The 21,461-nt window shown below is 37.5% G+C and overlaps 1 protein-coding gene across 1 annotated transcript in view; it reads right to left on the bottom strand.

Annotated features, from left to right (window-relative positions):
• Positions 1-21,461, bottom strand: part of LOC143668293 (helicase POLQ-like) — a 68,104-nt gene that overhangs the window by 18,409 nt on the left and 28,234 nt on the right. The window contains exons 9-10 of the mRNA XM_077142963.1: positions 20,857-21,014; positions 8,568-8,666 (exon numbers count right to left, since the gene is read on the bottom strand). Of these exons, the coding sequence (XP_076999078.1) occupies positions 8,568-8,666; positions 20,857-21,014 (257 nt within the window). The remainder of the gene's footprint in view (positions 1-8,567; positions 8,667-20,856; positions 21,015-21,461) is intronic.

The following is a 21,461-nucleotide window of genomic DNA, read 5'->3' as shown; positions in this document are numbered from 1 at the left end:
GTTTTCAAGGTGAGCTTATAAAGGCTAAAATCATGTTGTGGTTTGCAGTTGCTAGCAAGCAAGCGTAATCATAGAAGCAGAAAAATGCTGTTAGCTGTTGCCAAAACACATCCCGTTCCCTCAGTTCCCTAACACTGGTTATTGCTTAACTCTTGGGGACTTTCCCCACTCGGGACTGATTTATTGTTCCTGGCCCTCCACATTCCCACTGGTTTTATGAGAGAATCAAATTATCGTTTCTTTATTTTGATTATAAATCTGCTGATATTGGGTTTGAAGGACTAATAATTTAACAGTCTGTATCCTTTTTTGCACGTATGAGGTTAGACAATTGATTATAAAGGGTCCAAACATTAAGCCTAATAATATGAAAATTAGGGGCCCTGCTATGGCGGACAAGAGTGTGGTCAGCCATGGGGACCAGGAAAATAAGTTTTCATACCAGTTGGTTTCAGTTTTTTTTTGGTGTTTCTCCTGCTCTTGTAACCTGCTACGGACTAGGGATAGACTATTTTTAACTATCCCTGAGTACTTGGCATAGAAGCAGCAGGCTTCCCCGAGAGCCATGCATAATTCTCCTTGTTTTAAAAATAGGAGGTCTAAGCCCCTGTGATTTTGGAGGACAACCTCGGAGGATCATTGGCAGGGGTCCCATCCACCGGGCCTCCAAGGTGGCTGGCTGAAGCTATGTAATATTCCATCGTATGTATATACCACATTTTGTTGATTCATGCGTCTGTTGATGGGCACCTGGATTGTTTTCATCTCTTGGCAATTGTGAATGGTGTTGCTATGAACATCGGTGTGCAAATGTCTCTTCATGTCACTGACATCAACTCTTCTGGGTATATATCAAGTATTGGTATTGACAGATCACAGGGCAACACAAAATTTAGTTTTCTGAGGAACTGCCAAACTGATTTCCACAGCAGCTGAACCATTTTACATACCCACCAATGGCGAATAAATTTTTCAACTTCTCTGCATCCTCTCAAACATTATAGTTTTCTATTTAACAGAAGCCATTCTTAATGGTGTGAGGTGATATCTCAATGTCATCTTAATTTGCATTTCCCTTATAGCCAATAAAGAAGAGCAGCTCTCAAGTGTTTTTTAGCCATACGTATTTGCTCTTCAGAAAAGTGCCTATTCATTTCCTCTGCCCGTTTTTTAACTGGGTTGCTTGTTCTTTTGTTGGTGAGCTGTGTAATTCCTTTATGTACACAGGTTATCAAGCCTTTATGTGATATGTGGTTTCCAAATATTTTCTCCCACTGAGGTGGCTGCCTCTTCACCTTTTTAACCAAGTCCTTTGAGGCACAGAAGCTCTTGATCTTAAGGAGTTTCCATTTTATTTTTTTCTTTCACAGCTTGTGCCTTAGGTGTAGAGTTTAAGAAGCAACCTCCTATTACTAGATTTTGAAGATTTTCCCTACATTTTCTTCAAGAAGTTTGATGGTACTGGTTCTTACATTTAGGTCTTTGATCCATTTTCTATTTAATTTTTGTATAGGGCTCCTCTTTCATTCTTTCGGCTATTGAATCCAGTTCTCCCATGCCCATTTATTGAAAAGACTATTCTGTCCCAATTCAGTGGATTTGGGGGTCTAATCGAAGATCAAACGTCCATAAATGTGGTGATCAATCTCTGCACTCTCGATTTTATTCCACTGATCAGTCCTTCGTCTCCGTGCCAGTACCACACTGTTTTGACCACTGTGACTTTATAGTAAGCTTTAAAGTCAAGAAGCGATAGACCTCCCAGTCCGCTCTTCTTTTTTAGGATATCTAAGGTCTCGTTCCCTTTCACATAAAATTTGTTTTCAATTTTTTAAATTGCATAGTATAACATATATACGAAGCAGAGAAGAAAAAAGGCAATAGTTTTCAAAATACTTTTCAACAAGTAGTTACAAGACAGATCCCAGAGTTTGTCATGGGCTACCATACTATTCTTTCATATTTTTCCTTCTCGCTGCTTCAGAATATAGGAGGCTAGAGGACTTAAATGTTTTTTTATCATCACAATCGACTTTTTTTCCTTCTTTTTTTTTTAATGAAAAATAACAAATATACAAAAAAGCTATAAATTTCCAAGCACAGCACCACAATTAGTTGTAGAACACACTTCAGAGTTTGATATGGGTTACAATTTCACAATTTTAGGTTTTTACTTCTAGCTGCTCTGAAATATTAGAGATTAAAAGAGATATCAATTTAATGATTCAGCATTCATATTCATTTGTCAAATCCTATCTTCTCCATGTAACTCCACCATTAACTTTGATCTTTCCATTCCTCTTTTAGGGGTGTTTGGGCTATGGCAATTCTAAATTTTTCCTATTGGAAGGGTCTGTCACTAATATGGGGTAGGGAGGTGGAACTACCTGATGTTCTGGAGAGGCTAGGCTAGGTTTCAGGACTTATCTGGACAGGGACCCCATCTGGTGGTTGTAGGTTTCTGTAAAGTTACTCTAGTGCATGGAAACCTTGTGGAATCTTATAAATTGCCCTAGGTGTTCTTTAGAATTGGCTCGAATAGTCCTGGTTGGGGGTTGGCAGGTTATGATAGGTAGCAAGGTCTAACTGAAGTTTGCGTAAGAGCAACCTTCAGAGTAACCTCTGGATTCTATCTGAACTCTCTCTGCCACTGATATTTCATTGATTACACTTTTCTTCCCCCTTTGGTCAGGATGTAATTGTTGATCCCATGGTGCCAGGTCTGAATTCATCTCTGGGAGTCATTTCCCATGTTGCCAGCGAGACTTTCATCCCTGGATGTCCTGTCCCACTTAGTTAGGAGGGCAATGATTTCACTTGCAGAGTTGGGCTTAGACTGAAGCTACATCTGAGCAACAAAAGAGGGCCTATAGAAATAACTCTTTGGCATGCCTGTTCTAGTTTGCTGGCTGCCAAAGTGCAATATACCAGAAACGGAATACCTTTAAAAGGGAAATTTAATAAGCTGCTAGTTTTCAGTTCTAAGGCTGAGAAAATATCCTAATTAAAACAAGTCTATAGAAATGTCCAATTTAAGGCATCCATGGAAAGAAACCTTGGTTCAAGAAAGCCAATGACGTTCAATGTTTCTCTCTCAGCGGGAAGGGCACATGGCGAACACGGTGGTGTCTGAGGGCTTTCTCGTGGCTCTGAAAAAAGGGACTCTCTCCAAAATGCTTTCTCTTTTAAAGGATTTCAATAAGCAACTTCACCTTCAGTGGGTGGAGACACACCTCCATGGAAATCATCTAATCAAAAGTTACTACCCACAATTGGGTGGGTCACATCTCCATGGGAACAATCAAAATGCTCCCACCCAGCAATACTGAATGAGGATTAAAGGACATGGCTTTTCTGGGGCCCACCACAGATTCAACCAGACACAAAGTCTTTACGTAGTCTAAGCTTCTCCGCTATCTACATAAGCTTCATAAGAGTAAGCCTCATGTTAGAGGGCATGGCCTATTGATTTGGGTGTCCCTAAAATCTGACACAGTATCAGGGGATTCCCTGATGGTAAGGTTTAATAGTTTCACATTCTTTTTCCCATCCTTCAGGGGGCTTTGCCAATACTTTTTGATTATCTGCTTAATATACTCTAGGATGTTTCAAGGCATTACAATAATCTATACAGGATTAAAGGACCTTTTTCTTATTCTGTGCTCCCTGTGCTTCAATTGTTCAAATGGGCTATACAGATAGGTTGAATTAGATTATGCACCACAGAAAATTTCAATTCCAGACCAAATAAACCTTTCTTCCAATGGACTCAGAGTATGTGTAGTTCTAAAATAGAGACACTGTCTTCCTTACCCCTATGTTCTGAATTACTTTAACCCTAACCTGTTCATCTTTGTTCTTATCTCCAAATATCAGGTTATATATATAAAACAGCCTCTCAAAATCCAGAAATAATAATCACCACTCCAGAGTTAATGTGTCTGCTCTAAAAGCTTACAATTTAGGCCCCTCACCTTCCATGTAAAATTGATAACCAGTTTTTCCAAGTCTTCAAAGTAGGCTGTTGGCATTTTAATTGGTATTGCATTGACTCTGTAGATTAGTTTGAGTAGGATTGACATCTTTACGATATTTAACCTTCCTGTCCATGAGCATGGAACATCTTTCCATCTATTTAGGTCATTTTTAATTTCTTTTAGCATTTTTAAATAATTTTCTGTGTATAAGTCCTTGACATTGTGGTTAGACTTATTTCTAGATACCTAATTCTTCTGATCGCTATTCTGAATAGAATCTTTCCTTAGTTGTCACCTCAGATAGGTCATTGCTTGTGTATAGAAACATTACTGATTTCTGTACATTAGTTTTATATCTTGTCACTTTGCTGAATTTATTAGCTCAAGTAGTTTTATTGTAGATTTCTCAGGATTTTCTAAGTATAGGATCATGTCATCTGCAAATAACGAAAGCTTTATTTCCTCCTTTCCTATTTGGATGACTTTTCTTTCTTCTGCCTAATTGCTCTAGCTAGTATTTCTACTACAATGGTGAATGAAAAACAGTAGCGACAATGGGCATCCTTGCCTTGTCGATGATCTCAAGGTGAATGCTTTCAATTTCTCACCATTAAGTATGATGCTGACTACGGGTTTTCCATACATGCCCTTTATGATATTGAGAAAGTTTCCTTTGATGCCTAACTTTTGAAGTGTTTTTATCAGGAAAGGATGCTGTATTTTGTCAAATGCTTTTTCAGCATCAATTGATATGATCATGTGATTTTTCCCTTTCAATTTGTTAATGTGCTATATTACGTTGATCAACTCTCTTACGCTGAGCCACCTTTATATTCCTGGTATGAATCCCACTTGATTATGATGTATAATTCTTTTAATGTGATGTCCCATATGATTTGCTGGTATTTTCTTAAGAATTTTTGCATCTATGTTCATTAGGGAGATTGGTCTGTAGTTCTCTTCTCTTGTATCATCTTTATCTGATTTTGGTATTAAAGTGATGTTAGCTTCATAAAATGAGTTAGACAACATTCTTTTTAGTTCGATTTTCTGCAAGAGTTTGAGCAGTACTTGTATGAGTTCTTTTCGAAAAGTCTGATAAAATTCTTATGTGAAGCCATCAGATCTTGAGCTTTTTTTGTGTGTGTGTGGGAAGATTTTTGATGACTGATTGGATCTCTTTACTTGTAATTGGTTTGTTGAGATCTATTTCTTCTCAAGTCAGTATAGGTAATTTGTGTGTTTTAGGAACTTTTTCATTTCATCTAAGTTATCTAGTTTGTTGACATATAATAGTTCACAATATTTTCTTATGATTTTTAAAATTTCTTCATGATCTGTGGTAACAATCCCTCTCTCATTTCTGATATTATTTATTTTCTTCTTTGTAATTCTAGCTAGGGGACCATCAATTTTATTAAGTTTCTCAAAGAACCAACTTTTAGTTTTGTTGATTCTTTCTATTGTTTTATTTTCTCCAGTTTGTTTATTTCTGCTTTGGTCTTTATTACTTCTCTTCTTTTATTTGCTTTGGGGTTAGTTTGCTGTTCTATCTCTAAATTTTCCAGGCAGGCAGTTAAATCCTCAAGTTTTGCTTGTACTTGTTTTTTAACATAGGCATTTAGGTCAATAAATTTCCCTCTCAGCACTGCCTTTGCCACATCCCATAAGTTCTGATATGTTGTATTCTCATTATCATTCATTTCCAGATATTTACTGATTTCTCTAGTAATTTCTTCCTTGACCCACTGATTATTTAAGAGTGTGTTGTTTAATCTCCATATATTTGTGAAAACTCTGGTTCTTTGGTGATTATTAATTTACAACTCTATTCCATTGTGATCAGAGAAAGTGTTTTGAGTAATTTCAGTCCTGTTAAATTTATAGAGACTCAGTTTATGTCCCAGTATATGATCTACTCTGGAGAATGTTCCAAGTGTGCTAGAGAAGAATGTTTATCCTGGTGTTCTGTGATGTAATGATCTATATATGTCTGTTAGATCTAACTCATTTATCTTATGATTTAGGTTCCCTATCTCACTGTTGATCCTCTGTGTGGTTGTTCTATCTATAGTGGAGAGTGGTGTATTGAAGTTTCCCACTATTACTGTTGATACGTCCATATCTCCCTTCAACCCATTATGTACCTCATGTAATTTGGAGTTCCTTGATTGGGAGCATACCCAATTATGATTGTTATTTTTTCCTGGTGAATTGTTCCTTTTACTAATATGTAGTGTCGTTCTTTGTCTCTTATGACATCTTTACATTTAAAGTCTATTTTGTCTGATATTAGTATAGCTACTCCTGCTTTCTTTTGGTCACAGCTTGCACAGAAGATCGTTTTCCATCCTTTCACTTTCAATCTAACTGTGTCCTTGAGTCTAAGATGTGCCTCTTGTAAATAGCATATGGATGGATGAAGTTTTCTGATCTACTCTGTCAGTCTATATTTTTAATTGGTGCGTTTAGTACATTAACATTCAAAGTAAGTACTGTAAAAGCAGTTCTTGACTTTATCACCTTGTTCTTATTTTTTGTCAGATCTGTATATTATTTCTTTCTCTCTCCCTTTTCCTTTAAATTACTCATATTCTTCAGTTCTCTGCCCCTCTCCAGGCCTCCCTCTCTCTCTCTTTTTTTTTTTTTATCAGTTGACAGGGTTCCCTTTATTGTAGGGCTGTTCTCTTGTTGACTAGCTCTCTCAATTTTTCTTTATCTTTGAAGATTTTAATCTCTCCCTCAGTTTTGAAGGACAACTTGCCTGGATAAAGAATTCTTGGTTGAAAGTCTTTCTCATTATCTCAAAAATATCATACCACTATCTTCTTGCTTCCATGGTACCTATTGAGTAGTCTGAAGTCACTCATGTGCTTTCCTTTGTGTGTAGTAGATTGTTTTTCCTGTGCTGCTTTAAGGACTTCCTATTTTTCTTCAACACCTGACAGTCTGTTTAGCATGTGCCTTGGACTGGGTTTGTTTGGATTTATTCTATTTGGAGTTTGCTGGGTCTCTTTGATATGTACATTCATGTCTTTTATAAGGGTTGGGAAGTTTTATTCAATTATATCTTCAGCTAACTTTCCCAACCCTTTACTCTTTTCTTCTCTTTCTGGGACACCAATAATTTTTATGTTTTTGTTGTCTATCATTTCCCTAAGACCCAGTTGCATTTTTTTTCCATCTTTCTTGCCATTCCTTATTTTGTGCACTCTAGTTTTATTGTTCTATCTTCTAGTTCACTTATTCTTCCTTCTGCTTCTTTGAATCTGCTACCAATGTATATATATATATATATATATATTTTTTTTTTTTTTGCATGGGCAAGCTCTGGGAATAGAACCTGGGTCTCTGGCATAGCAGGTGAGATATCTGCCACTGACCCACTGCTGCCCTCCAATATACTTTTTATTTGGTCTACTGTATCTTTCATTTCTGTGAGATTTGCCATTTTTCTATTTAACCTCCTGAATTCTTCTTTACACTCTTTTAGTGTCTTCTTGATGTGCTTTATTTCTTTATAAATATCCTTCAATAGCTGTTCCATATCCTATGTCCCCTCTGGAATTTTGGTTTGGTCATTTGGCTGGGCCATTTCTGCTTGGATCTTCATGTTTTGTGATTTACGTTGTGTTCAGGGTATCTGATTATCTTGACACGATTATTATGCAAGTTGGTTTCCTTCACTCTTCTAAAGTTTTGTATTTACTTAGTTTTAGCTGAATGTTTCCTTCTGTACTTTGTTTGTTGGTTATTCTCTGCCAAATCAAGGTCCAGATCTCATGAAGAGGATACAACTCAACTTAAGGATTATAAGGTAGGCCAGGCTGCATGGGTACTCCAGTGGCAGAATGGCTGACTACCAGGCAGAGGACCCAAGGTTAACTAGTACCTTCTCCCAACAGGTGGTGACTGTGAGGCTCCTCCTCTCTCAGCTCCCGGCTCCCTGTCTGGGGCAGCAGACCTGTACTTCCTGCATCTGGTCAGCAGATGGCAAGCTCGAGTCTCCTCTTCCCTCTGCCTTGCCCCTCCTGGCTTGGGCAACTCAAGGACCATGTGCTCAGCAAGGGGCCTGCTCCACCAGGGGCAGCCGGCTGGCAGGTCTCTGCCAGGGGGATTGGGTAGCTGACCAGCATGTAGGGAATCAGCTCATCAGCTGATCCGTAGCACTGGTGGGCCTGCCAGATACCCCGACTGTGGGCCCACACCCGATGGTGTGATCACTCCTGTGACCCCGAGGCACACCCTGCAGTGGACAATTGCTGGCCTCTGGGACTCCCTACAGGAGCTGCCCACTGCAACCACACAGGGAGGTTTCCCCAGCCAGCAGCTGTGCAGACTGGAGCAATGAAGGGTTAGTTTCCTCCTATCGTACCTTCCTGGTGCACTGCAGCCCACCCGGTGGGGATCTCAGTCACTGAATTTACTTGCTCTCCCCCAGATCCTTCTCCCTCAAACTGACTACAGACTCTTCTAGACTACTCATACCCCAGGACCTGTGGTCCTGGATATTTTTTCCCTGTCTTCTATCTTGTTTCACAGGGCAGGAGTGAACTCACTCCACCTGTTCTGTCCCCTTCCCAATAGTACCTTTTTGATGGCTTGACCTGATGCTTTCTTCCCAATAAAGCTTTCAGAGACTCCAACAACTGCAGCTACATTTTGTTCTGCTGGACTGAGTCGGTTGAACTATACAGAAAAAGAGTAAATAGGTGGAAAAATCAAATTATAACTTTTAAAAGTCTGTCATTTGAACCAAATCAAATTTATTTTGATAGTACCTTTCCATGTTACAATATGAGAAACAATACAAATTCTATTTACAAATATTGTAAGTTAAAAAATAAATTAGGTGTTAATAATAGGGTGGTATGTGGGAAAAAATACACCTAATGTAAAGTATGAAGAAAATTATTGAAATTCAATATACTTTAGTCGAATTACTTAAAGACATGCTACAAGTGCTGGTTTCCATGCATTTTGTGATTATGTTTAAAATTGGAGATGGCTGGGGGACAGTATATGCATTATATAGAACCACTTGAAAAAGTACGTGCTAATGACTTATAAAAATGACATTAAAAAGAAAGTTAATTCCTAGCATTAAAAGCTGTATACTCCATAGGAGGAAGGAAGACAGTGTCTATATTTTAGAACCACACATACTCTTGGAGACCAAAGGAAGAAAGGCTTATTTGATCTGGAACTGAATTTTTTGTAGTGCATAATTTAATTTAACCTATCTGTATGGCTCATTTTAACAACTGAGACACAGGAAGCACAGAATAAGAAAATGGTCCTTTAATCCTGTAAAGATTATTGTAATGCCTGGAAACATCCTAGAGTATATTAACCAGATAATCAAAAAGCATTGGCAAAGTCCCCTGAGGGAGTGGAGAAAGACTATGGAACCATTAAATCTTATCATCAGGGAATCCCCTGATAGTGTGTAAGACCTTAGGGACACCCAAATCAATAGGCCGTGCCCTGGATCACGAGGCTTACTCTTGCGAAGCTTATGTAGGTAGAGGAGAAGCATAGACTACCTATAGGCATGCCTGAGAATTACTTCTGGAGGATCTCTGTTGTTGCTCAGACGTGGCCTCAGTCTCTCTAAGCCCATTTCTGCAAGAGAAATCATTGCCCTTTCCCCTATGTGGGACATGACATCCACGGGTGAGTCTCTGGCGACACGGGAGATGACTCCCAGGGATGAATCAAGATGTGGCACCATGGGATCAACAATTCCATCCTGATCAAAAGGGGGAAAAGAAATGTAACTAATAAAGTATCTGTGGCAGAGAGAGTTCAAATAGAGCCGAAGGCTACTCTGGAGGTTGCTCTTATACAAGCTTCAGTTAGATCTTGCTACCTATCATAACCTGCCAACCCATATCAGGACCATTCCAGCCAATCCTAAAGAACACCTAGGGCAATATATAAGATTACAAGCGTTCCAGGCACGGAGTAACTTGCCAGAAACCTAAAACCTCCAGATGGGTCCCTGGTCCAGGTAAGTCCTGAAACCTAGCCCAGCCTATCCAGAACATCAGATAGTTCCATCTCCCTACCCCATATTAGTGACAGACCCTTCCAATAGGAAAAATTTAGAATGGCCACAGCCCAAACACCCCTAAAGAGAGAGATGGAAGGATCAAAGGTGGTGGTGAATTATACAGAGAAGAGAGGATTTAACAAAAGAATACGAATGTTGAATCATTAAATTGATATCTCTTTTAGTCTCCAGTATTTTAGAGCAGCTAGAAGTAAAAAACTAAAATTGTGAGATTGTAGTCCATGTCAAAGTCTGAAATATGTTCTATAATATAACTAATTGTGGCGCTGTGCTTTGAAATTTATAGCTTTTTTGTATATATGTTATTTTTCACGAAAAGAAGGAAAAAAAGTCAATTGTGATGATAAAAAAGTATTTAAGCCCTCTAGCCTCTTATATTCTGGAGCAGCTAGAAGGAAAAATATGAGAGGATTGTATGGTAGCTCATGACAAACTCTGGGATCTGTCTTGTAATTAGTTGTTGAAGAGTGCTTTGAAAACTATTGCTTTTTTATTTCTTTGCTTTGTATATATGTTATACTATATGATAAAAAAAAGGTAGAAAAAAAAATCACAGTGAAAAATAAATAAATAAATAAATCAGATATATCAGAAATGTACCATAAAGAAAGTAAAGGTTCTCATAAACCTGCCTCCTGGAGAGAACATCACTGTTACTGTTGTGGTATATACTCCTCCAGAATTTTTTTCTATGTGTACATTAACATAAATTATTGTGATAGTTTACATACAAGGATTTACTAATCTAATTCATTATATTTTTAATTTAACAGTTTTACTGAAGTGTAATTTACACACCATAACAGCCACCCATTGTAAGTGTACAATTGATTTTTAGTAAATTTTCAGAGCTGTGCAACCATCACCATAGCCCAACTTTACCACATTTCCATCACCCCTCAGATTCCCTGTGTCTATTTGCAGTCACTCCCTATTTTCACTTCCAGCACCAGTGAGCCACTAATCTCTTCTGTATCTCTAGAGATTTACCTTTTCTGGACCCTGCCTATGAATGGAATCATAAAGCATATGGTCTTTTGTGTCTGGCTTCTTTTATTGAACATGGTGTTTTCAAGGTTCATCCATGTTGTAGAATGTATCAGTACTTTGTTCCTTTTAATTGCTGAATGGTATTCCATTTTAGGATATACCACATTTAGTTTACGTATTTACAAGTTGATGGATATTTGGGTTGTTACTAGTTTTTGGTATAATGAACAATAATGCTGTGAATATTTGCATGTAAGTCTTTGTGTGGTCATATGTTTCATTCCTTTTGAATGCTATATAGAGTTTCATTTTATGACTATAAAATAATTTCACTCTGTTGGTTGCCATTTATTTGGTTTTCAATATTTTGGTGATAAATAGTGCTGTATTACACATCCTGGTACACATATATCTTTGAACATCTGGGTTAATGTTTCTGAGTCAATAAATGTGAACATTTGAAATTTCAATAGCCAGTATCAAGTTGTCTTCCAAGGGAGGCAGTTCTAATTTATAGGTCTCAACCTATAAAAAAAAGTTACTCAAAAGAGTAACTTTTTCTCCCACATAGTTGACACTGTGGAGTATGATCAGTATTTTACTCTTTTCTAATCTCATAAAAGAAAGGTATCTTTTTTTTTGTTTTTTTTCAGTCACATTGGTTGCATTTTATAATCATAATTTTTAAAATTGCATTTTGTACCTACTTTATTAATCACTTTTCTTTATTAATTTCCTTTTCCTATTTTCTATTGCTTTATTCTTTCTCATTTTCTAATTTCTAAAAAATTATTACTATGTTCCTTTGTCATCTTATTTAATAATGAAATTATATATTTCCTCCTGAATACAGATTTTGCTATACCTAGTGAAAAAAAAAAGCTGTATACTAGTGGAGGTCCACAATGGGTGCCTTAGTGAGGTGTGGAATTTAGTTCGTTCTCCAGAACAGTTAGTAAATAGGCAGGAACAGTACAGAACAACTGCTGCGCCACATCAGTGACCAGACACACAGCATACAGAGCCTGGACAAGCTGGACTAGCTGCGAGCCCACCCAGAATCGTGAGTCCTCCAAGCCGTGGAGGCCAGCGCCCCTCCCTCAGGGGCTGGTTCCCCGAGGGAAAAAGAAAGGGACTTTAGCAGCAAGGGGGTGAGCTCTACCAAGCTCCAATGTGTGGAATTAATTAACAATTCTGACTACTAAAAATAGGCCCCCAGCTCAGCTGAACCTCCAGTAAAAGCTGAGGTTGCTAGTTTTAGCCCTGGCTCAGAGGGGGCAGGGCTGATGGAAACAAACAAACAAACAAACAAAAAAAGAGGTTGTTTTGAATTGGACAGCACAAAATACTTGAAAGGGTCTGGGCCCTGAAGTTAAGCAGGGGGCACATAGGACCTGGTGATACACAGAGCAATGTACCAACTTAAGCTCTTCATTGACAAACCCGAGGAATGGAGTCCTGCTCTTTTTTATGGCTGTGTTTCTAAGGCTTGACTGCTCTTTGCATACAACTGCAAGACTTCTCAGGCTCCAACTGCCCCTGGGAAGGGCAGAATTAAGCTTGTCTGAGAGGAAAGAGGCCAGTCAGGTGAAGCAAAGTAATTCCCTGGAGGCTGTGCCTTCCCCAGGGGAGGGGTGGGGCCCAGTTTAGGTAGAATCCCTCCCTCAAGGAATTCAGACCCCAGGGTCTGGAAAACTGAAGTGATTAAACCCAGACTAGAACCTCTCCTCTATCTCGACCATGACCCAGGAGGGAGCATCTGCTAAAGTTAAAGGTACTGCATCACTTCATGCTGGTGGGACTAGCAGGTAGACAAGCGCCAAATACTGGGCAGGATAGAAAAAACACAGTCTCTAGAGGCTTCACAGGAAAGTCTTTCAACCTGCTGGGTCTTACCCTCAGGGAAAACTGATGTGGGTGACTCTTCCCTCCTGAGAGGAAGTCAGTCTGGTCTGGGAAAATCTGACAAGGGCCTATAATACCTAAGCAGACCCACCTAAGGAAAAAAAAAAAGGCACCATACAGGCAGGGCAAGAAACAAGAAAACAAGTACTGAAAAATTCTGATCTGTTAAACAAAACCTAAGCTAGAGGTCTAGGATAAGCTGAACTGAATGTCAAAGAACAGACAGACAACAAAATCATCCAGCAAGAAAATCCTAGGTAAAAAAGTGAAAACAATCTCCAGAATAAACTAATTAAGGAAATTAAATGTCTAGACACCAGCAAAAAATAATGAAACATGCTAGGAAAACTGAAGATATGGCTCACTCAAATGAACAAACCAACAATTCAAATGTGATACAGGAGTTGAAACAATTAATTCAGGATGTTCAAACAGCCATGGAAAATCTCAATAAAAAACCAAATCAATGAATTAAGGGAGGATATAAAGAAGCAAGGTACAAACAAAAAGAACAAATCAAAAGTCTGAAAAAACAAATCACAGAACTTATGGGAATGAAAGGCACAGTAGTAGAAGAGATGAAAAAAAATGGAAACTTACAATGTTAGATTTCAAGAGGCAGAAGGTAGGATTAGTGAACTGGAGGATGGGATATCTCAGATTCTACAAGCAAAAGAAAACATAGGAAAAAGAATGGAAAAATATGAGCAGGGACTCAGGGAACTGAATAACAACATGAAAAGCACAGATATATGTGTTGTGGGTTTCCCAGAAGGAGAAGAGAAGGGGAAAGGAGGAGAAAATCTAATGGAGGAAATTATCATTGAAAATTTCTGAACTCTTATGAAAGTCTTAAAATTACAGATCTAAGAAGTGCAGCATACCTCAAACAGAATAGATCCGAATAGATGTACTCCAAGACACTTAATAATCAGAATTTCAGAGGTCAAAGAAAAGAAAGAATTTTGAAAGTAGCAAGAGAAAAGCAATCTGTCACATACAAGGGTAGCCCAATAAGAATATGCGTAGATTTCTCAGCAGAAATCATGGAGGCGAGAAGACAGCGGTATGATATACTTAAGATACTAAGGAGAAAAAGTGCCAAACAAGTACTCTATATTCAGCAAAACTGTGCTTCAAAAATGAGGGGGAGGGTGGGCCACAGTGCCTCAGCAGGCAGAGTTTTCACCTGCCAAGCTGGAGACCCAGGTTCGATTCCCAGAGTCTGCCCATTTAAAAAAGAGGGGGGAAATTAAAACATTTTGAGACAAAAAATCTCAGAGAATTTGTAACCAAGAGACTGGCTCTGTAGGAAATACAAAAGGGAGCACTAGACACAGATAACAAAAAGACAGCAGAGAGAGATGTGGAGAAAAGTACAGAAATGAAGACTATCAATAAAGGTAAAAAGAAGAAAAATTAAATATGACATAAAATCCAAAAGGCAAAATAGTAGAAGAAAGTACTGTCCTTACAATAATAACACAAAATGTTAAAGGATTAAGCTCCCCTAAAGACACAGACTGGCAGAATGGATTAAAAAATAGGACCCATCTATATGCTGTCTACAGGAGACGCGTTTTAGACCCAAGGATAAACACAGGTTGAAAGTGAAAGGTTGGGGAAAGATATTTCATGCAAACAACAATCAGAAAAGAACAGGAGTAGCTATACTAATATCCAACAAACTAGACTTCAAATGTAAAACAATTCAAAGAGACAAAGAACGACACTATGTATTAATAAAAGGAACAACTAAACAAGAAAACCTAACAATCATAAATATTTATGCACCAAGCCAGAGTGCTCCAAAATACAGGAGGCAAACACTGAAAAGAGAAATAGACACATCTACTTTATATTATAGTTGGAGATGTCAATTCCTTGCTCTCACCAATGGACAGAACATCTAGACAGAGGGTCAATAAAAAAACAGAGAACTTAAATAATATAACAAACGAACTAAACTTAACAGACATTTATAGAAGATTACATCCCACAACTGCAGGAAACACCTTTTTCTCAAGTGCTCAAGGATTATTCTCAAGGATAGGCCATATGCTGCATTACAAAGCAAGTCTCAATAAATTTAAAATGATTGAAATCATACAAAATACTTTCTCAGATCATAAAGGAATGATGTTGGAAATCAATAATAGGCAGAGGGCCAGAAAATTCACAAATATATGAAGGCTTGACAACACACTCTTAAATAATCTGTGGGTCAAGAAAGAAATTACAAGAGAAATCAGTAAATACCTCGAGGCAAATGCAAATGAAAACACAACATATCAAAATTTATGGGATGCAGCAAAGGCAGTGCTAAGAGGATAATTTATTGCCTTAGATGTCTATATCAAAAATGAAGAAAGGGCAAAAATCGAGGAATTATCTGTTCACTTGGAAGAACTTGAGAAAGAACAGCAAAATAACCCCAAAAGGAGCAAAAGGAAAGCAATAACGAGGATTAGAGCAGAAATAATTGAAATTGACAACATGAAAACAATAGAGAAAATCAACAAAACCAGAAGTTGGTTCTATGAGAAAATCAATAAGATTGATGGACCCTTAGCAAGGCTGACAAAAAGAAGAAGAGAAAGGATGCAAATAAATAAAATAAAAAATCTAAGAGGAGACATAACCACTGACCCTGCAGAAATAAAGGAGGTGATGAGAGCATTCTATGAACAACTTTATGCTAATAAACTAGACAATGTAGATGAAATGGACAACTTCCTAGAAAGACATGAACAACAAACACTGACTTGAGAAGAAATAGATGAACTCAACAAACCAATCACAAGTAAACAAATCAATCACAAAAATTGAATTAGTCATTACGAAGCTTCCAAAAAAGAAAAGTCCAGGACCAGATGGCTTCACAGGTGAATTCTATCAAACATTCAAGAAATAATTAGTACCAATCCTGCTCAAACTCTTCAAAAAAATTGGAGAGAAGAGAAGACTACCTAACTTATTCTATGAAGCCAACATCACCCCTCATATGAAAGCCAGACAGATAGTTCAAGAAAAGAAAATTATAGACCAATCTCTCTAACGAATATAGATGCAAAAATCCTCAACAAAATTCTTGCAAATCAAATCCATCAGCACATTAAAAGAATTATATACCATGACCAAGTAGGATTCATCCCAAGTATGCAAGGATGGTTCAATATAAGAAAATTAATTAATGCAATACAACATATCAACAAATCAAAGCAGAAAAACCACATGATCATATCAATTGATGTAGAAAAGGCATTTGAAAAAATTCAACGTCCTTTCTTGTTGAAAACACTTCATAGGATAGGGAAAAAAGGGAACTTTCTCAACATGATAAAGGGAATATATGAAAAACCCACAGCTAATATCATCCTCAACTGGGAAAAAATGAAAACTTTCCCCCTAAGATCAGGAACAAGAGAAGGATGTCTATTGTCATCACTGTTAGTCAACATTGTGTTGGAAGTTCTAGTCAGAGCAATTAGACAAGAAAAAGAAACACAAGCCATCAAAATTGGAAAGGAAGAAGTAAAACTCTCACTGTTTGCAGATGATATGATACTTTATGTTGAAAACCCTGAAAAATCCACAGCAAAACTATAAGAGTTAATAAATGAGTAAAGTGGTAGGTTACAAAATCAGCATTCAAAAATCTGCAGTGTTTCTATACACTAGTAATGAGCAATCTGAGGAGGAAATCAAGAAGAAAAATTCCATTTACAATTGTGACCAAAAGAAAAAAAATATTTAGGAATAAATTTAACTAAGGATACAAAAGACCTATGCAAAGAAACCTATAAGAAATTGCTAAAAGAAATCACAGAGGACCTAAATAAATGGAAGGGCATACTGTGTTCATGGATTGGAAGACTGAAATATAGTTAAGATGTCAATTCTACCTAAATTGATTTATAGATTCAAAGGAATACCAATTAAAATCCCAAAAACTTAATTTTCAGAAATAGAAAAATCAATAACCAAATTTTTCTGGAAGGGCAGGGTGCCTCAATAGCTAAAAATATTCTGAGAGAGAAAAATAAACTTGGAGGTCTCACACTACCTGACTTGAACGTGCATTATAAACTTACAGTGGTCAAAACAGCATGGTACTGGCATAAAGATGGATTTACTGACCAATGGAATCAAATAGAGTGTTTAGATATACATCCTTTCGTCTATGGACAGATGATCTTTGATAAGGCAGGCAAGCCAACTGTGTCAGTTTGATAGGATGTATGTACCTTAGGAAAGCCATGTTTTAATCCTAATACCATTTTGTGAAGGCAGCCATTTCTTTTAATCCCTATACACTACTTTATGTCTAAAACTGCAATTAGATCATCTCCCTGGAGATGTGACTCAATCAAGAGTGGTTGTTAAGATGGATTAGGGGAGATGTGCCTTCACCCATCTGGGTGGGTCTTGATTAGTTTACTGGAATACTATAAAAGAGGAAACATTTTGGAAAATGAGGGAGATTCAGAGAGCAGAGAATGCTGCAGCACCACGAAGCAGAGAGTCCACCAGCCAGTGACCTTTGGAGATGAAGAAGGAAAACACCTCCCAGGAGCTTCATGAAACAGGAAGCCAGGACAGAAAGCTAGCAGATGCCACCATGTTCACCATGTGCCCTTCCAACTGAAAGACAAGCCCTGACTGTGTTTGCCACGTGCCCTCTCACTTAAGACAGAAACCCTGAACTTCATTAGCTTTCTTGAACCAAGGTATCTTTCTCTGGATGCCTTTGATTAGACATTCCTATAGACTTGTTTTAATTGGGACATTTTCTAGGCTTTAGAAGAATAAACTACCAACTTATTAAATTCCCCTTTTAAAAAGCCATTCCATTTTTGGTATATTGCATTCTGGCAGCTAGCAAACTAGAACACCAACTCACCTGGGACAGAACGGTCTCTTCAATAAATGGTGCCTGGCAAATTGGATATTCACATGCAAAAGAATGAAAGAGGATCCATATCTCACATCTATACAAAAATTAACTCAAAATCTATCACAGACTTAAACATTAGATCTAAGACCACAAAACTTTTAGAAGGAAACATAGGGAAATATCTCATAAATCTTATAATAGGAGGCGGTTTCCTAGATCTTACATTCAAAGTATGAGCACTGAAGAAAGAATTAGATAAATGGAAACTCTTCAAAATTAAACACTTTTGTGCACCAAAGAACTTTGTCAAGAAAGTAGAAAGAGAGCCTACACAATGGAGACAATATTTGGAAACGACATATAAGGATTTAGTATCCAGAATATATAAGCAGATTCTTCAACTCAGCAACAAAAAGACAAACAACCCAACTAAAAAATGGGCAAGACATGAACAGACGCTTCTCAGAAGAGGAAATACAAATGGCTACAAGGCACATGAAAAGATGCTCAACCTCAGTATCTATTAGAGAAATGCAAATCAAAACCACAATGAGATATCACCTCACACCCACCAGAATGGTCATTATCAATAAAAAAGAAAACAACAACTGCTGGAGAGGATGTGGAGAAAGAGGCACACTTATCCACTGCTGGTGGGAATGTAAAATGGTACAACCACTGTGGAAGGCAGTTTGGCAGTACCTCAGGAAGCTAAGTATAGAATTGCCATATGATCCAGCATGGTATAGATACCATTGCTAGGTATCTATCCGGGGCATGACAGCAAGGACACAAACAGACATTTGCACACCAATGTTTATAGCAGCATTATTTACAACTGACAAGAGATGGAAAAAGCCCAAATATCCAACAGCAGATGAGTGGCTAAACAGCTGTGGTATATACATATGATGGAGTATTACACAGCTGTAAGACAGAATAAAGTCATAAAGTATATAAACAACATAGATGGACCTTGAGGACATTATGTTGAGTGAGGTTAGCCAGAAACAAAAGACAAATACTGCATGGTCTCATTTATATGAACTAATGTTAATGAATGAACTTGGGAGAATTTCAGTTAAGAAGGGAGGGTGTCAAGAAATAGAAATAGGGAAGATATTGGGTAATTAGAGCTGAAGGGATACAGCTCGTGCAGCAGGACTGAATGTAAAAATTCAAAAACAGAGAGCACACTACTACCTAATTGTAGCACAATAATGTTAGTATACTGCATGAAGCTGAATGTGAAAATGATAGAGGGAGGAGGGCTGGAGGCACAAACGAAACCAGAAGAAAAGACAGACAATAAAGACTGAGATGGTACAGTTTAGGAATGCCTAGAGTGTACAATGATAGTGATTAAATGCACAAATTAAAAAATGTTTTTACATGAGGAAGAACAAAGGAATATCAATATTGCAGGGTGTTGAAATAAGATGGTAATTCATATTTTAAAAATTTAACTTATGTGTGAGACTAAAGCAAAAAATGTTTATTTGGTACAAAATTTATATTTTGACTAGTGCATTTCCTAACGTGACTTATATGGACAGTTTAATTGAACACCATAAGTACATGGAACCTTGAATAGGGCACCGGATTTGTAAATTTGTCCAGAGTGATGCCCCAATAAGTCCCAGAGTGATTTGAACAGTAAATATTTGCAAAGTCCCCTTTGGGGAACTGCAAGAAAGGGGGAAAATTCAACTTCCCCATTTGGAGAATTACTGATATTCTTGCAAGCAATGGGGACAACTAAATCAATAGGCCAAGCCATCAATCTTGGGGTTTGTTCATACGAAACTTATCCCCACAAAGTAGACTAACTCTACTTAAAATTAGGCCTAAGACCTACAATTCCCCCAAGAGAATGTCTTTTGTTGCTCAGACATGGCCTCTCTCTCCCCAGCCAACACAACAAGCAAACTCACTGCCCTCCCCCTCTCTATGTGGGATATGACTCCCAGGGGTGTGGACTTTCCTGGCAACATGGGACAGAAATCCTAGAATGAGCTCAGACTCAGCATCAAGTGAGAAAACCTCTAGAATGAGCTGAGACCTAGCATCAAGGGATTGAGAAAACCTTCTCGACCAAAAGGGGGAAGAGTGAAATGAGACAAAAGTGTCAATGGCTGAGAGATTCCAAACAGAGTCGAGAGGTTATCCTGGAGGTTATTCTTACCCATTAAACAGATATCACCTTGTTAGTCAACATGTAATGGAGAGGCTGGAGGGAACTGCCTGAAAATGTAGAGCTGTGTTCCAGTAGCCATGTTTCTTGAAGATGATTGTATAATGATATAGCTTTCACAGTGTGACTGTATAATTGTGAAAACCTTGTGTCTTTTTATCTATGATATTGACAGATGAGAAAAAAATATGGATAAAAAAAATAAATAATAAGGGGGGGGAGTTGCATACTACTTCTGCCTAATATGTATTTATGCATCTAGCCTGTTCATAGCTAAGATCATAATAAACTGCTTTCTACCACCATTTGGTTTTGTAACATGTAGGGAAAAGTTCCACCACCTTCTCAGGTATTAACATCAGTAGACCTGAGAGGTACCACCATGTCTGGCTCTGATAAAGGTGTCATGTAATTATATTCTCAATCATCAGAGAAAGCTTTCACTCTTTTCTTTACATTCTTGGCATTATAAAATGCAGTGGTCACCAAATCAGAACTGTAACTGACTGGGGAACTGGACCAGAGATGATCCTTTTTCTTTCTTTTCTAAACCATCTTTATTTTCTAAAATGAATGTATTAATATTTAACAGAAAAGTAATATTTATATAAAACAAACCAGAAATGCTATGGCCATATTACTATTTTTAAAATCTTAAAGCCAAAAGAATCAAATTCAATTTTATTTCAATAGGGCAAACCACCCCCCCCCCCCCAAAAAAAAAGTGGATAATCACTTGTACTACCTGACACCATCACATCACTATTAACAAACTAAGTTGTCTAAACTGAAGAATCTTCTTATAATGTATTCTCACCTGTCTGAAGTATATCATCCAATCAGGGTCACAATGAGAAACCATATCATAGGGAGTTGTTAGGTAGATAAGATGAAGAAGGCTTTCAAGTATAAGTCCTTCCAGACCTTTCTTCAAGTCTCTGTAGAGAATGTCACAATAAGCCAAATCTATAGTTCCTAAAAAGAAAGATAAAAATATTTCCTCTTTCAAAATTACCAAAGTGAGAAAGAAATGATTACACAGTCTTGGCTAAAAGATAAATTTACCTAAATAAAACAATTTTGTAGTTGAGCACACCTATTTTAGAGACCATTTTGACAATATCAACATTTATAGTACACATACCTTCTGATACAACTATCCTGTTTTGGGGAATCTAACTCAGAGAAAACACTCCCACATGTGCCCCAAAATACATAAACAGAGAAATCCATACAGCCTTCTTTCTAACTGAGAAAAACTGGAAACAATGCAAATGAGCATCAGTAGGGGAATGGCTAAATAAATTAGGGTACATCCATATTATAGATGGGTATGCAGTATTAAAAGAAAAAGGAGGTAGATTTAAAGGCAACAATATGTTAAGTTGCTGAGGATATTTTATAAGTGAGAAATCTTGCCAA

This window comes from Tamandua tetradactyla, chromosome 24 (genome assembly GCF_023851605.1).
Source record: "Tamandua tetradactyla isolate mTamTet1 chromosome 24, mTamTet1.pri, whole genome shotgun sequence".
NCBI lineage: Eukaryota > Metazoa > Chordata > Mammalia > Pilosa > Myrmecophagidae > Tamandua > Tamandua tetradactyla.
This window is presented reverse-complemented; position numbering and strand designations above follow the sequence as displayed.